This window comes from Culex quinquefasciatus, chromosome 2 (genome assembly GCF_015732765.1).
Source record: "Culex quinquefasciatus strain JHB chromosome 2, VPISU_Cqui_1.0_pri_paternal, whole genome shotgun sequence".
Classification (NCBI taxonomy): domain Eukaryota; kingdom Metazoa; phylum Arthropoda; class Insecta; order Diptera; family Culicidae; genus Culex; species Culex quinquefasciatus.
This window is the reverse complement of record NC_051862.1, coordinates 149775525-149792307: the sequence shown is the minus strand read 5'-3', so window position 1 is coordinate 149792307 and position 16783 is coordinate 149775525. Positions and strand designations below refer to the sequence as shown.

At 36.0% G+C, this 16783-nt stretch overlaps 1 protein-coding gene across 7 annotated transcripts in view; it reads left to right on the top strand.

Annotated features, from left to right (window-relative positions):
* The window catches only part of LOC6032942, a 151814-nt gene that overhangs the window by 130383 nt on the left and 4648 nt on the right, over nt 1–16783 (top strand). For 3 of the 7 annotated variants that reach the window (XM_038257543.1, XM_038257539.1, XM_038257540.1), the window contains 3 exons: nt 6586–6687; nt 11068–11403; nt 11959–12227. In XM_038257543.1, the coding sequence (XP_038113471.1) occupies nt 6586–6687; nt 11068–11403; nt 11959–12227 (707 nt within the window). The remainder of the gene's footprint in view (nt 1–6585; nt 6688–11067; nt 11404–11958; nt 12228–16783) is intronic. The other 4 variants (XM_038257541.1, XM_038257542.1, XM_038257545.1 and 1 more) reach the window with 4 other exon arrangements.

Below are 16783 nucleotides of genomic sequence, written 5' to 3'. Positions count from 1 at the left end.
TAAATTCTTAAATTCTTAAATTCTTAAATTCTTAAATTCTTAAATTCTTAAATTCTTAAATTCTTAAATTCTTAAATTCTTAAATTCTTAAATTCTTAAATTCTTAAATTCTTAAATTCTTAAATTAATAAATTCTTAAATTCTTAAATTCTTAAATACTTAAATTCTTAAATTCTTAAATTCTTAAATTCTTAAATTCTTAAATTCTTAAATTCTTAAATTCTTAAATTCTTAAATTCTTAAATTCTTAAATTCTTAAATTCTTAAATTCTTAAATTCTTAAATTCTTAAATTCTTAAATTCAGCTCCCTCCGTGTACGCACGAGAGCATGCAGCTAGTGCTCAGTGCTCCATCGTTTTTTCGATTTTTTTCGCCGTAATTGATTGTGGTTACCCGCGAGTTTGCTTCTCCAGCATGCCAAAGGCCGGCCGTGGCCGTGGCAGTTCGAGTGCGGCCTCGAAAAACCCGCGAAGTTCGTCTACCGGCCGTGTGCAAAAAGGTAAACAAACCAACGCCGTGTCGGCCGCCATCGCGCAGGGGAGCGTCAGCGCTGAAGGCATCGACAAAAGTTACTACATCCTGGATATGTCCCAAGATCACCAGTGCGAACCCGTTCCGGTACTTCCGGTGCCACGACCAGTGGCACATCAACATCCGCCAACATCCCCATCAGGAACGAGTTCCAGATGCTGAGCGACGACGAAGAAAATAACAACTCTGACGGTAGCAGCACTACCGACGACGACGACGACGATGATGGTCGTGCACGGAAAAAGTGCCGACGTCAAAAAGAACAACTCTCCAGCGGAACGTAGACCACCTCCAATTTTTGTTTTGGACACGTTAGCGGACGATGTTGACGAGTTGCTGGAAGGCCTCGGATATTGTCTGAAAATCGGTAAGTCGGCAGTGCAAGTGATCACACTGACCAAAAAGAATTTTGACCTGGTGTTTGAAGAATTGAAGCGTAGCAACTTCAACTTCTACACATTCAACCCCGAGAAGCCCCTGTTAAGGTTGTCTTGCAGGGTTATCAAGACCGTCCGATCTCCGACCTGAAGGGTCACCTTTCCGACGCCGGAATAAAACCGCGGGAGATTAAAGTGCTCTCGCGCAAGACAACGGTAACAGGTACACACACACTGTACCTGTTGTACTTCGACCGCGGCACCGTCAAGATCCAAGACCTGCGGCGGACTAAAACATTGGACGGTTTTTGGGTAAACTGGCGGTTTTACACCAAGAACCCGACGGACGTAGCGCAATGCCACCGTTGCCAGAAATTCGGCCACGGCTCGCGGAACTGCAACCTCCAGCCCCGCTGCGTGAAGTGCGGTGAGTCACACCTCTCGGAGGCGTGCGCACTGCCACGAAAGGCGGACTTGGGGGACAAGGCAGAACAAACCAAGCCGCGCGTAAAGTGCGCGAACTGTGACGGCAACCATACCGGCAATTACCGCGGATGCGTCGCGCGCAAGGCCTACCTCGAGGAGCAGGAAAAGAGAAAAAGCGTCCCACCCTCCTCAGCGAAGTACGAGCGCAGCCGTTCCTGCAGCTGGACAGCGTACGGTTCCAGCGGAAAACTCAGCGTTCCCTCCTGGTTGGGGGCGTTCGTTCGCCAGCGTGGTCGCTGCCGGTAGCGGCAGTACGGCCCAGCAAGAAGTCACCGGGGAAGATCTCTTCACCCTGCCGGAGTTCTTTGCTCTCGCGGGGGAGATGATGACGCGGTTTCGGAGCTGCCGGAACAAGGCAGAACAATTCCTGGCCCTTGGGGAACTGATGATCAAACACATCTACAAAGGATAAATTTTCTGTGATCTAGTATTAAGCTTTCTCTTCCTCTATCCCCTTTCCTTTGCAATTTCTGTAAGTTTTTTATAGTTTTTCTTACTCTTGCTAGTGCCTTAGTTAAAGAAATAATTGTTCCTAAATGGATTATGATGCAACACACAGCTGTAAGGAACTCCAAAACTCTGTTATGCACTTCAAAATAACTCATTGTATCTTGATTATTCACCAATAAAACCGAATTGAATTGAATTGAATAAATTCTTAAATTTTTAAATTCTTAAATTCTTGAATTCGTTTATTCTTAATTTTTTTTTATTTTTAAATTCTTAGTTCTTAAATTCTTAAATTCTTGAATTCCACATTTTTTGAAGTCCTATTTTATGTAAGAGATTTTGAAATTATGAGAAGACATTATTTTAAATATCAGAAATTAAATTTCTTTCGGATTGAAATTTTAGCAAGAATTTTGGATTAAAAACTGCATAAAAATTCTTAGATTTTGAATATTTAGACTTTCAAAATTTATAATTTGATCATATTATAATTTTAGATTTTGATTTATTTTTGAGGTTATATTTTAGAAGTTAAATTTTTAGGTTTTTAAATATTGTATTTTCTATTTTGAAGATTTTTTTTCATGACCCTTGCCTTGACCGTCTCTTGAGGATTTTTTTTAAATGGATTTATTGCTTTCATTCTTTTGGAGCCTTTAACCATAAAACGAGTTTTTTTTATCAAATACTTTCTGAATTAGTTTTTCTTCATTAAAAAATAAAATTTCTTAAATGTTGCTCGCGACATTTTTTTATATGGCGTGGATTTTGCGCGGTTTCGGGTTTTAGGTCGGCGCGGATTTGGCGCGGATTTTTTTTCGACTCTCCCGTAACAACCCTGGAAATGGTATCCTTTTCTGCTTTTGTGCCTCTCGCACTTTGATGCACTTTATGAATAAATGAAACGATTATTTCAACACCTTTTTCCACCCTCCATCCTCTCATATCGTGAGAGTTTTGTTCTGAAGTGTTTTTCGCTGTTTTTGCGGATTCTTGTTGTGCATTTTTACGTGTTTTTTTTCTACGCATTTCATCTTTCAAATAGGTGTTTTCGATGCTTCTTTCGACATTTTAAAGTTCTGCATATTACTCAACTTCATTTAAATTACATACAATCACTTTTCAGGAGTTTGCAGGATGGATTTGGATAATTGAATCACGTACATAAAAAAATCGTTTTTTTTTTTCTTAACATCAAATTTGAATTCCTCGACCCCATTTTAGTCAAATTTGGATGTATAATTGCTTTAAAAGTTATAAAAGGCATTTTTTCAATGCTTCATCAGCGCCATTTTGAACGCCATCTTGGATTTAAAAACTATAAATCACTTTAGAGTAATTATGACCTCAACAATCAAAGATAATACAACAACAAAAAATGTGTGATTCGATTATCCGAAGTGACAATTTTCTGAGGCCGTCGTATAATCGAGTTTGGACTGTATATTTATTTTGCATAGTTATTTTTTTAACATGAAAAATTGGCGCGTTGCTGAGATTGTCGCGACATTTACCTTGATACACATTTTTTTTTTCTAAAATTCAATTCTTTGTTAGGCTATATAACTTCCAACCTTCGTTATCTTAGAGATGAAAAATGTATTCATGGACACTATTTTAAATCACACAGATAATTAATTTTTTTTGAATGATTGTTACATGACAATAGAGCATTTTGTAAAAAAAAAATATTTTTGTCAAGATGTTTTATGTTTATTTTTAATTATTTTTCAAAAATCTTATTGATAAAAATGTTTGTCATACTTTTACTTTGATTTTTTTTTGCCTATTTTGATCCCTTAAAAAAATTAAAATAAAATGAAACTTATTTTTATTTACGAATTTAACTTTAAGTTATAAAATAATTGAGTTCAATTTACAGTTTAAGACTCAGAAAACATTATAAGTAATACAACAATTTCCCACGAAAACAGCAAGATTCGTAAAAAAATGTCAGATTAGACTCAACATTGGGGTGGGGGTTCCTTGACCGAGATAATTAGACCCGTATTTTTTTGTTTGAAAATTAAAACCATTCGGACATTTTCGTCGATTTTCGCAAAAACCAATTTTATCTTTCTTGGACGCAAATAAAAGTTAATTGATTGGGCTTTTAGAGAAAAATATTTTGGAGTTTCAAAAATAATATTTGTAAATGTCGTATGAAAACTATGGAAGCAACGTTATTAACGCTTCTATAGCATTTTTTTTAATACAAACAGAAAGCTTTATAATTGATTTTAGCAGGAAGGTTGTAACAGTTGTATCTTAACTAAGATTAATCACTGAGACGATTTAAGAAACGTGTTTGATATTTAAAATGGAAACATTCATATTTGAAATAATCTAGTTTTCCTTAATTGAAAAAAAAAGTATGAACATATTCTTAAACATAAATAATTGTAAAAATAGTTGAAAATTTGATAAACATTGTTGTTTTGCAGTTGAGTCTCAGCTTGATGGATCAAATTAAAAATGTTGCTATTTTTTTTTGTACAATATTAAAAAAATCCATTCGATCGACATGACGAAATCCAGGCTGCAACCCGTCAAATCATCATTTCCATGCGTTTGCGAACGCGAAATGAAAGAGAAGGCAAATCATTATATTAAATTAGCAACTTTCTATAATGTGGTCAAAGGCAACCTTATGGGAAATTTAACTAGCTTTCCACGGAACATATTTTCGAGACTGAAAAATCCAGTGTTACCTTTAGAAGCGGCCAAAATTACCAAACAACAAATTTCAAAGCCCCTGTTTTTTCTCAACCTCTTTTTTATTTTCAAAACAATTGTACAGTCATCCCACATATTCGGAACACCCACAAATTCGGAACACTTTTATGATAATTTGTCAATAACATGCCAAAAGTAGCTTTTCTGTCGACCTTACTATTTTTAGAACCTTCATTTGGACATTATCTTGCTATTTCACTAGTAAAAGTAGTACTTTTTGAACAAAAAACTTCACTTCAAGACTATTTTTTTCGAAAGCAGCAAAACACTGCCTCAAAATGGCCTGTTTCATAATTGTAGAATGTTATTGTGCCTCCCACAATTGTGGCACACCTGAATTTAACTGATATTTTCACAAAAAAAGTTATCAGCCCATGGATAAAACATCACTAAGCTTGAGTTTCACTGGTTGCAGTGTGTGACTGTGAAGTCATTATTTTGTTACAAATATGTACTCCTGGAGAGATCCATAGTTTGTTTACATCCGTATGAAAAAAGTGTTCCAAATTTGTGGATTTCAAGGGTCAAAGTTTTTCTTCAAAAACTTGATATAAAAGTTAAAATTTGCAGTTGTTCGATAAGCATTCGAAAGATCGCATGAAAAGCTTTCAAATAAAGGTAAAAGCAAGTAATTAAGTTCAATTCTCGATTTGCTATGATTTTTTGAACATTGGCCGATCTGGAAACCGTTCCGAATATGTGGGATGACTGTATCTTAACTAAGATTTGACTTAGAGAGACATACCATCCTGCATTTTTGTGATGCTTTTTTCAAAATTTTATCACCTTCATGTATTTTTCAAGGTGTTTTTTCTTCAGAAAGCACGTAAACTTACTTACAGCAGAGATTCTCAACGGGGGTACCGGGCCTACTTGATTTGCATGGCAGGGGGTATCAGCCTAGAGGAAGGTTGAGAATCGCTGACTTACAGGTTTGTTTCGGACTCCTTTTTGATACGATGCAACGGCCTAGATACAGCTATGTTTAATTTGCGAATTATCAACAATATTTTAATAACAAATGTCATTCTCGAGAGGAACTGGTTTATATGGCTTATATAAGCCTAGAGCAGAATAACATAACATAAAGATCACATTTTTCAAAATCTACCAGGATAAAAAGGATTCAAAACAGTTCACAGCAATTCTTCACTCTCTTGTACAGAATGCAGCACAATACTTCATACTTGAATCAAACCAGCCAGAGTGGTGGTATAAATAGGGTAGCTGCAGTGCAACAAAATTGTAATAACAAACATAACATTAAATCGGATTGCCTTAAAGTGTAGTAGCAAAATAATATGTAAATGTACTTATAAGTATGTGTAGTGCTGAACCAAAAAAAACGTGTAGCTTCGTTCGTAATCTATTGGGTGGCCTTTGTGTGCATATTTCGGGCCGGCCGTTTTTCAGGACTCTTCTTCGTCAGGCAAATTCACATAAAAAGTGAGTTCCTGTGCGGACTATTTGAAGAAGAGCAAGAAGAAGTTGACGATGTCGCTGCTGGTGATGATGATGATGATGTGTACATAGGAATTCTGGCTGGCGTTTTATGCTAGTAAAAGGATGATGTGAGAAAAGCTCCGTCGCATTTTCACCCAAAGAATGTGAAGAACTTGTACGATAAAAGGGAATTTAGAAGTCGACGACGACGACACATCCGTCCGAACATCCGGAAGAAAGTTCCTGCAGCAGAATTTAACTCGATTTTGAAAACGACGACGACGACGATGTGCTAAACCAATTATGTGTTTCGTTATATGCTTTCTCACCGCCCAGCCTCAAGTTTATGTTGTAAGCTTTGTGCTGCTGCCGTGTGTATTGGCTTGTCCCTAGTCACCCCCACACGTGTCCCCCCGCCACCTGCTTCAGCAATCATCACCGCCGCTCTAAATTAGATCAAAACTTAGTCAACTATAAAAGCCAAAAGAAAAAAAAAACCCTCAAGATTGTGGAGCCAAATTTATGATTCTCTTTCTTTTTTTTATTACTTTCTTCATTTAGATTCCGATCACTAGTGCGAGTGATTCTTAAGTTTGTCATTAAGCGACAATCGAATCAGTCGACAAGCATTAACCATAGCAATAGTACTACATCCAAGTTAAAGTAAGGATCGCCGACCTGGCCAAAGGTTGCAAGAAAGAGTAACACCCTTAGAGAGTGTGTGCTGTGTGTGTAAAATAACGCAAAACAAAAAAAAAATCTTTCTCTCGCAATCGGATCATTTTCACCATTTTCACAAGCGCCCCCACCACCCGCCAACAAATTAAGTGCTACTTACTATGTAGAGTACTTGCAAGTAGTTGCGCTACATTTTCTATGCGAAAAGTCGAGCCACACACACACAAATTTACTACTTTTGGAGTATTTATCTTGACGTTTACTAGTGTAAATATGTATTTGGATTTTAGATCGAGTTCGGAAATTTTAATGGGATTTTTACATTCCGATCAAAATTGAGCAAATTTAGGTGATTTTGATTTTAAAATCCATTTTTCAGTAAAAAAAATAGACATTTTGATATTTAGGCACTACGTTTATCACATAACTTGATCTTTGTACTACACTTTTTTCAAGTTATCACTAAGTATTGTAAATAAACAAATAAAAACACAGTAGAATAGCTAGATTAACCGCTAAAAGTAATAACTAACTGCTTGAAATGATCTTCGGATGCAAACACTAGGTTGGCTCGAGGTTGTGTTGGAAAAACATAATTTTGCGCTAGAGTTTTAGATAGTGCAAAATCGTATGATTTTTTTTTGCAAAAAAAAAAGATGTTTGTAAGAAAACTAAAATATTGTCCAACAAAAGTTTTAAGATGCAAAATCGAATTTGCAAATGACTAATTTTTTTATGTATACGTTTTTAAGTTATAGAATTTCTTGGCAGTCTTTTTGCCTTCCTCACCTCAAATAGGAAAGGCTATAAAATCAATCGGATTTTTTTTTATTATTTTTTTAGTTTTTTGCACTTTAAAAAATATTTCCTGGAGCAAAAGTATCGCTGCATATATTTTCGAAGAGCGAGAAGATTTACTAAAATTATGTCTTTTTGACAGCCTCTAGAAGCTTAAATTTTGTGAGAAATCAGTTTTTCTCAATGTCATTTAGGTAGCCCTCACTTTTCAATTTACGATTTCTCGGAAACTACGCACACCCAGATTTTTTAACCGAATTTTCTACTGCTGAACAGTTAAGGGGTTATATACATGTAAATCGGCACAAATGTCAGAAGTTGGTAGAATCACAAACTTAAACTTGTTTCAAATCTGTTTTCAGGGCATTAAATATACATTTTCATCAATCAGCGAAAAAAATTTGAAGACATTTGGTTGTATCTTTACCGAGATATAGCTATTTGAAGTAAGCAGTTTCAAAAAACGGGTGCCACGATATCTTAAACTTGGCCAAATCGGCTCAAAATTTTGGTGAAGACTCAGTCAGTTTTTGATTTTTGTATTTTTTTAAAAAGTAAAATTTCAAAATCGGACTTCGTCATGCACACGAGATATGTCTTAGGAGTCTTTACCCCGAATTTCAGCCAATTTGGTCCATCCCATCTCGAGATGTCGTGGCACCCGTAAATCAACTCGGTGTTTCGAGAAAAACGCTCAGAAAGTTGGCAGTCTGCTTTGCGCACGGCAAAATGTTTAGCTAAAAATCTTCTCTAACTCAGTTTAATCCTGTAATATCTTCATGAAACTTCCAGAAGTGATTGAAAATCATCTTTTTACTGGATTCTATAAATTTTCTGTAATATGACATTTTGTAATGTTTAACATGTATGTAACCCCTTAAGCAAACTGAAAACTAATGAATTAGGTAAAAACTTACCGAAATTCGGTAATAAAGTTCATTATTGTTCATCGTATAACCGATTTTCGATACAATTTTGTTCATTTTGACAGATGGTTTACCGATCTGAACTTTACCGATTTTTCAACTATCGAATTCGGTTAAAAAATCTTTTTTTCCAATAAAAGTGAAATTTTAGAAACGAGTGATTAGACTCAAACTGTTTTTTTTTTATTTTTCAAATTGTGTGCTACTTTTGTTTTTCCTTTATCGAGTATTTTCAAACTGCAAAAGAGCAGTTCTCTACGGAATCGGTCTTTTTTCTTTAATTTTAATTTTTGTATTTTTTAATCCGGCTGAAACTTTTTTGGTGCCTTCGGTATGCCCAAAGAAGCCATTTTGCATCATTAGTTTTTCCATATAATTTTCCATACAAATTTGGCAGCTGTCCATACAAAAATGATATGTGAAAATTCAAAAATCTGTATCTTTTGAAGGAATTTTTTGATCGATTTGGTGTCTTCGGCAAAGTTGTAGGGATGGATATGGACTACACTGAAAAAAATGATGCACGGTAAAAAAAATTTGGTGATTTTTAGTTTATTTTTTTGTCACTAAAACTTGATTTGCAAAAAAATAACAAAAAAATCTTTGACCGAGTTATGATTTTTTGAATCAATACAGATTTTTTCAAAAAATCGAATATTGGTCGCAAAAATTTTTCAACTTCATTTTTCGATGTAAAATCGAATTTGCAATCAAAAAGTACACTAGTGAATTTTTGATAAAGTGCAAGTGTTTTCAAGTTATAACCATTTTTAGGTAACTTTTTTGAAAATAGTCGCAGTCGCTTTGTTGATAAGACCCATAGTTGCTGAGGTATTGCCATGCAAAGGTTAAAAAACAGGAAAATTTATGTTTTCTAAGTCTCACCCAAACAACTCACCATTTTCGAATTTCGATATCTCAGCAACTAATGGTCCGATTTTGAATGTTAAAACATGAAACATTCGTGAAATTTTCGGATATTTTCGAAAAAAATATTTTCAAAAATTTAAAATCAAGACTAACATTTCAAACGGGCCAAACATTCAATATTACGCCCATTTTAAATGTTAGCCTTGATTTAAAATTTTTGAAAATATTGTATTCGAAAAGATCGGAAAATTTTACGAATGTTTCATTTTTTAACATTGTAAATCGGATTTCATAATAACATTTAGGATTTTTTTTTCCAAAAACTATTTTTTTCTAAAAGCTCTTGTACGAGTTTTGGGAATTCGACGATAAGTGATAAAAAGTAAAATAAAAATAATCGGCACTTTTTTTCGTGTTCCTATTTTTCTAAAAAACCACTATTTGCAGTCAACTGAGAGTCTCTAAATCACCAATCAAAGTCGCATGTTTCATCATTATCACATGGCGTAGCTCAAATTTGTGGCTTTTTAGTTTCATTGACTAAGCCATTACGCCAAACGTGTTGGAGAATATTCTCTCAATGCTTCAACTTGACGTTTTAAGAAAAACGATTTTTGGTTTGAATAAACTTGGTATTTTGGTTTCGGAAATAAATCGAAATTTCGAGGCGACTTATCGGAACAGGCATGCCACATATACAGATAAATCTTTATTATACAGATTTTTCGATCCCAAAAATCCCAAAATCTGTAAATAAATATTTTTAAAAAGACTAAATTTAAAAATTTTAATAATTCAGTAATTGAATTATGCTTTAATATGATTAATAATTAAATCTGCTGTTAGAAATTCAAAAAAAATCTTCTATTGCTTTGAATTTGACATGATACAGATAACATACAGATTTATTTTTAAGAAAATACAGATTTCCCATAAAATAATCTGGCATCGTCGTATCTGACACTACGCTTTGCAAACTTATCAACTCTATTTCTGATTGCAACGACTTGTTGTGTTGAACGCGAGGTTCAACGTCACTGAATAAAATTTGTCGCTCCTACACCAAATCGAATTTAAAAAAAATCAATAGTTGGATTCTTACCTTATCCTACAATCTACAAAAAAAAAATAATATAAAGATGACTGCGCATGCTCAACTCGAGGGGAAGCATCAATTGTGGGGTCCGAGAAAAACGTTCACTTTCAATTTTTCAAAAATGTGCAGATAGGGCCGAATGGTTTTTCGCAACAATTTTTCATAGAGAATAAGGGTGGTTCGTCGCTCTTGCATACGATACGAAACTGCATGCAATATGTAGAAGAAGCGAACCGCACGGCCCTGTCTGAATATTTCTGAAAAATTCAAAGTGCATGTGTTTCTGGTGACCCCAAAGTTCATTCTTCCCCTCGAGTTGAGCTTGCGCAGAATTTTTGTTCGTCGGTGTAATTTTAAGTTGCACAAAGTGGATCCTTTCCTCAATTCGGCCATGATGGGGACTTTGCAAAATCAAAAATGTATATGAATAACATTCCTTTTTTCCTTTTTTTAATTTACTTCCTGATTATTGTAAAATTATTTCATTAAGTTAAGTGTAGATAATATTTTTTTACTAACCTTAGTACCACACTAACACTAGATGATTTTACACAAGTCTCAAAAAAGCACAAACACCTAAACATTAGAGCCGCCAGCCACACTCATTTTCACACATTATCCAAAAAAAAACCCATTCCCCAATCCACCCGTGTCTCTCTTTGATCTCGATTCCAGGAACGTCTGCGGGTTGCATCGGCGCCTGCTGGACGGTAGCACGCGTCAATTAACCGCACTAACCCTAGCCGTGACGCCGGGTTCGAACTCGTCGAACTCGGGTCCGTCGTCAAACGCCACCACCACCGCCAACAACGCCGCCACAATCAGTCCCCAACAGCCGTCGGCGGTCTGTTCCGGGACCGGCTCCGAGTTGGACCAGTGCGATCTGGCCGGAACTAACAACAACAATGGCCCTTGCAGCGCTTGCTCCACCAATACTAACAACGTTGGGGTCGCTTCCGGTGGGCTGACCACGCCCGCCGCCCTAGCTTTAAGACGACCCAGTGCTAACATGTTGGTCACTTTCAAAGAACTACCCTTTCTACCTCTGTCTGTCTGTCTCTATCTATCTCTCTCTCTCTCTCTTTTGCTGTGTCCCTCTTGTTTGCGCGCAATCTGTCCTATACCTTAATCCAAGTGTTTTGACGAACCGCGGTTAATCTTCAGTTTTGATGACCACCAACCCTGGCATGGCTTGTACCTGTAGATAACCTTGCATGCAATATTGTGTACAAAGCCTGTGTAACATAGTTGTATAATGTAAAAGTCCCTTGTATCGTAGCACCTCCCGCAAATCAGTCACCATTTCTTCCATAATTTCGTTCTCGTCTGAAGTTGTATTTTTTTACACTAAGTTTTACTCTACAATCGTAGATTTGTAAACCTTGTTTGAAAATTGTCTTAAACCAATCAACGTTCAGCCGCTGTCAGTACCAAACTAACTGAATTCGTTTTTGCTTTCCTTTCAAATAAACCCCCTCTTCTCAACTCAACGCTACATCGTAATATATCACAACAACAACAAAAACCACCCTTCACATCCTCAACCTGAATCGATCGCGCGGGAAGAAATCCCAGTTCCAGTTCCATTCCGATGAGTGAGACGGGTTCGCTGGACCGGGCGCGGGTCGAGCGGCGGAAGAAGGGCGGACCGGGAAGCGGCGGTGGCGGACTGGAGTCGGCTGGTGTTGGCGGCGGTGTCCCGGACAGCCTGAGCAGTGCCAGTGCCACGCTGCCGACGGTGTCGGGCCGGGTCGAGGGCACGCGCGTCAACACCGGGCTGATCATCGACGAGCTGCTCAAGAACACCAAGCTGGACCACCTGGAGGAGTCGGAAGGTAAGAGGGGGGATACGAATGAGGTGGTCACATGGAGGTTTAAGATATTACCAGTTATTTTGAAATATTTAAGTTAGGTCATATTCATATTCATATTCACAATCGTTTAACTTTTTTTTTTTTTTTTGAGCTTAAACTTTGTAGGACTGTACTATTATCGAAAAAACAGATTCTCAAAAAAGTGTCCATGTGGTTTATAGATGGTCCCATTAGTGGACACCCTAGTAGAGCCGACGAACATTTTTTTTTTCAATATTTGTACTACTTCATAACTCTTTGTACAGCACCATGGTATCTGAAGTCTTTTGAACAATTAGGATTTTTTTTTTTCATCAATAAATTGCTAGTATGCAGAAAAATTGCCATTTGAAATAATGTTTTTTTTTGTCACTTTTTATTATTTTTATATTAAATTTAAACCGATATTTGCAGTTTTGATGCATGTTTTGGGTCTAATGATAGATTAAAATATAGTTAAAATATAGCAAATAGATGCCTCTGTGCTCTCTTGTACTAAGCATGCTGATTTTCCTATCTAGTTAGCATGAGATAGCACAGATGCATCGAAAAAGGCTTAAAACAACATAAAACCTTACAGACCCTTGAACATTTTTTTCCAAAAATGATAAAAGAAAACTTGCAGGCCAAGTGCGAATGATTCTGATGATATCCCTTCAGTTGACGCTCAGGCGAGGAACATCCTGGAAGGAGCGTCACTGACTACGTCCGTAGTCCTGTTAGATCTTTCTTGATCAGGACAGTATAGCTCTGGTTCCTTGCAAGTGTCCTATTTTCTTACCTCCACGTTGGCTTGGTTTTCATGATGACCTAGCTGGTGGCCTGTGGAAACGGATCGTAAACCTTTGACCAGCGAGGGTCAGAGTCGAGACGGCTAGAAGAAAGGGGCGCGACAATGTGGGAAAGGGAAGTAATTTGTGATTGTAGACGGTATTGTTTTGATTCGCAGTATGTTGAGTCAACTGCTGTGGATGTACCTGAAACATCACACAACGGGGTTTCTCTTCTTTCCGTTTTCATCTATCATCTATATTCTGTTAATTTTGTTTCACTGATTCTCTAACGCAGCTTCTGTTTACTATCCTCCATTTGATTTCGATTTTACTTATTTGATTCTCTTATTTCTCAACGCTTTTCCACTCTATTTTACTAATTGATGCTGCTGCAACAAACTGTCTGCTTTCCCTTAATTTGGCAGCGATGTCAATTTTGTTTATCATGTGCCTTTTCTTTATTTATCTATTTCAATAATTTCTCATCTTCCCTGTAAATTGCCCATCATAACAATAATCTAAGCTTGTTTGTTATCTATTTTCATTAACTATTGTTAATTTCTTCATCTTCTTCATAAATTACTATCTTTCTTTTACTATTGATTCTTTACATAGTATATTTCTTTCACTGTCCATTGTTTTGAAACTTCACCTTTTTCTTAAGCAAGTGAGGTTCGAGCCCTGACTTAATTTATGAAATGATTAAAGGATTAACGCAAATATTACTATTGTACTTTTGAAAAACTTTTATAAAATGCTTAGGACCAAAATATTGTAACAAAACACCGCGACAAAAGAAATAGCAACAGATAAACACGACTCAACAATAGGAAAGATTTCAGGAGAAAACAATACACAGTAAATAACAATTAGTTTTTGAATTCAAACTAAAAATAAAACAGTTTTGGCTTTATGAAAGTTGATAGGCACACTATAAATGGTTAGGCGCTTATATTTACATCAAACCCTACGTAATGTACCACCCCCGGCCGAGTTAAAATGCGTAACCGGAAAAGAAGGTGTGCATGCCTGGCACGAACACTCAAAGCGTGTTCTAGCGTGCTGCTCGTACTGACTCAGAGCAAGGGTGAGATGTAGGTGTAGGGGCAGTGCGTGTTCGTCGGGAACCTTGTGCATAAGATCGGTCAAGGCCCGTTCTTACACTGAAAATTGCGAATTGCGAATTGCGAAAAATGATAAAAGAAAACTTGTCTAAAATTATTCTTAACATATAAATGAATTTAAAAAAAAGATAATTTGGATTTCAAATTTTGTATATGGGTCATTCTCCGCCAACTCACACAGCAGTTGCCTCGACCCCTCTTCGATTTTCGTGAAACTTTGCTCTAAGGCAGGCCTGCCCAACGTCCGGCCCGTGAAGCCATTTCATCCGGCCCGCGACGGCTTTTCAAAATAATGCTATGACCGGGCCTAAAGGCTGTTCATAAAAAACTCAATAAATTAATTGAGCGTAAAATTTAAAAAAAATATGTTGAGATCAAATTTTTAAGATATTATAACAAAATATTTATTTGTTTTTTTTTTTGCTTTTGACAGTTGCTAGTTCAATGTTTTGTTTGAATTGTGTTTTTTTTAATGATTTTATTTCACTTTTAAACATACTTTATGTTTGAATTTATTTTTTATTTTTTCTATATTGATATTAAAAGAATCAATTCTTAAACTTAAAAAATGTGCAAAAAGATTGCAAAAAACACTGAATTCAAATTACTCAAAGTTTTGGCTGCTTTAATTCTAATTGAATTGTGTCTTTTTGGAGGATTTTGATTTAAATTGATTTTCCATAAATGAGTAAGCAAAAATAATTATTTTATTTCAGAGCAATTTTTCAATGATGAAGTTTTGCTAGAAAAAAGCTTTAAAAAGCAAATTTATCATATTGAAAATAAAGATCGCTGCAAATATTTTAAAAAATATTTCGAAATGAGTCAAGAATTCAGTTAGCATTTTTTTTCATAATCTTCAATAATTCTAAGAAATTTGAAAAATGACAAATTAAAAACTATCAGATATATATGTTCGTGCAAGACGGTATTTGTGTCCGTCCCATGTGTATTTTTTTCTGTACCTTTTCGAGAACAATAAACTTGTATTCTGCCTCTTCGCGCTCTGACCACCGTCCAAGACGGTTGGCTCAGCAGCCACATGAACTAGTTGTTTTATTTCTATTCAATTGGAGATTCGACGCGCCAGGACAACAAGAACAGCACAACGTAGGGAATTCGAAGTCAGCCTCTGACTGAACAATATATTTTTATACACTTTTTTTTATTTCATGTCTTGTAAATTATTTTGAACTTGTTTTTTTCGTAGAGAAAATTTGAATCCAAATTTCGTTTAAATCAATTTTATCTTGCCTCGTTCAGACTTGAAAAAAAAACTTGCAGCGACGAAATTTTAATGTTTTTTAAAGTTAATGATGTCAGGGAATTCAATTTCAATCAACAAAACCAATTACAATATTGTTTTGTCCAAAATAAAATAAAAATAAATCTAATAAACACAATTTATAAATAAATCTTTTTTTTTTTCTTAAAATCAAGATATTTGAATCTTATTTGCCACACTAGTTTATAATTTTTTCACTTGAATTAACCTATTAAAAAAAATATGAGGAAAAATGTTTACTTTCTTTAACTTTTACCAACATTAGTTCCGGCCCGCCCCTGCTTTAGAAAAATCAGATCTGGCCCGCAGGGCCAAAACGTTGGGCACCCCTGCGTTAGTCAGTGCTTGTCCCGTTTAACCCCAAGCCTTCCGTAATTGATTGTACTGCACTTGACTGGCTGGCCGCAATTTGCTGAGTGACTCGTCAATAATTTCCGTCCAACGGAATGACAACGGGTTTTGCCTTCCTCACCTTACTGAGGAAAGGCTATAAAATCTTTCGGAAATTAAACTTCTTAATTTGACGTCCTAGATCTACCTTCATGTATACCTATCGACTTCAGAAATTCTGAAGAAATGTCTGTGTGTGTGGTGGGATGTTGATCAAAAAATTGTCACTCGATTATCTCGACATTGGCTGAACCGATTTTGTCCGTTTTGGCGTCATTCGATCCGTCTTGGGGTTCCATAAGTCGCTATTAAAAATTATGCAGTTTAGTTATGTACTTCTAAACTGCCGCTCTAATCGTGTCCGTCCCATATGTAAAAACAGCAAGCCGAGAAAAACGCGTGTCAAAGTTGTCCCGCCCATAAGGCTACGTGTTAGAATTTCACGAAAAAGTGGATTTTCTCCGGATTTCTAGAACAAAGCACTACATTTTATTGGGTTTTCTGATAGTTTACATGATTTTGAACCAAACTGCATTATTACCTCAAAATTGACGAAATTACATATGGGACGGACTAGCTTCGAGCGGCAGTAAAGTTATGCTATAAAAACGATTTCAACAAGAGTCCGGAAGATTGTAAAAAGGGAGGTTTTTGTAAGAAAACCCGTCATGCTATACATTTTCAGAAAGGTATTTAAAAGACCTTTCCAACGCGTCCAAGATTGAAGATGTGACAAATCTATCAAAAGTTATAAGCACTTAAGTGTTATTTACGCACTTTTTGCATTTTGGATAGCATCCTTTAAATGTGAGGAAGGCGCCAACCACCCAAGGGTGGATTAAGTAACGTTTTGAACCAGAATCTCGAAACTGCAGAAAGAAAGTCTTCATTAATGTAAGATGCATCAACCACGTCGATTAAAAGTTTCAAAACAAATACTGATTTCAGAATACATCAGTTGGTTGG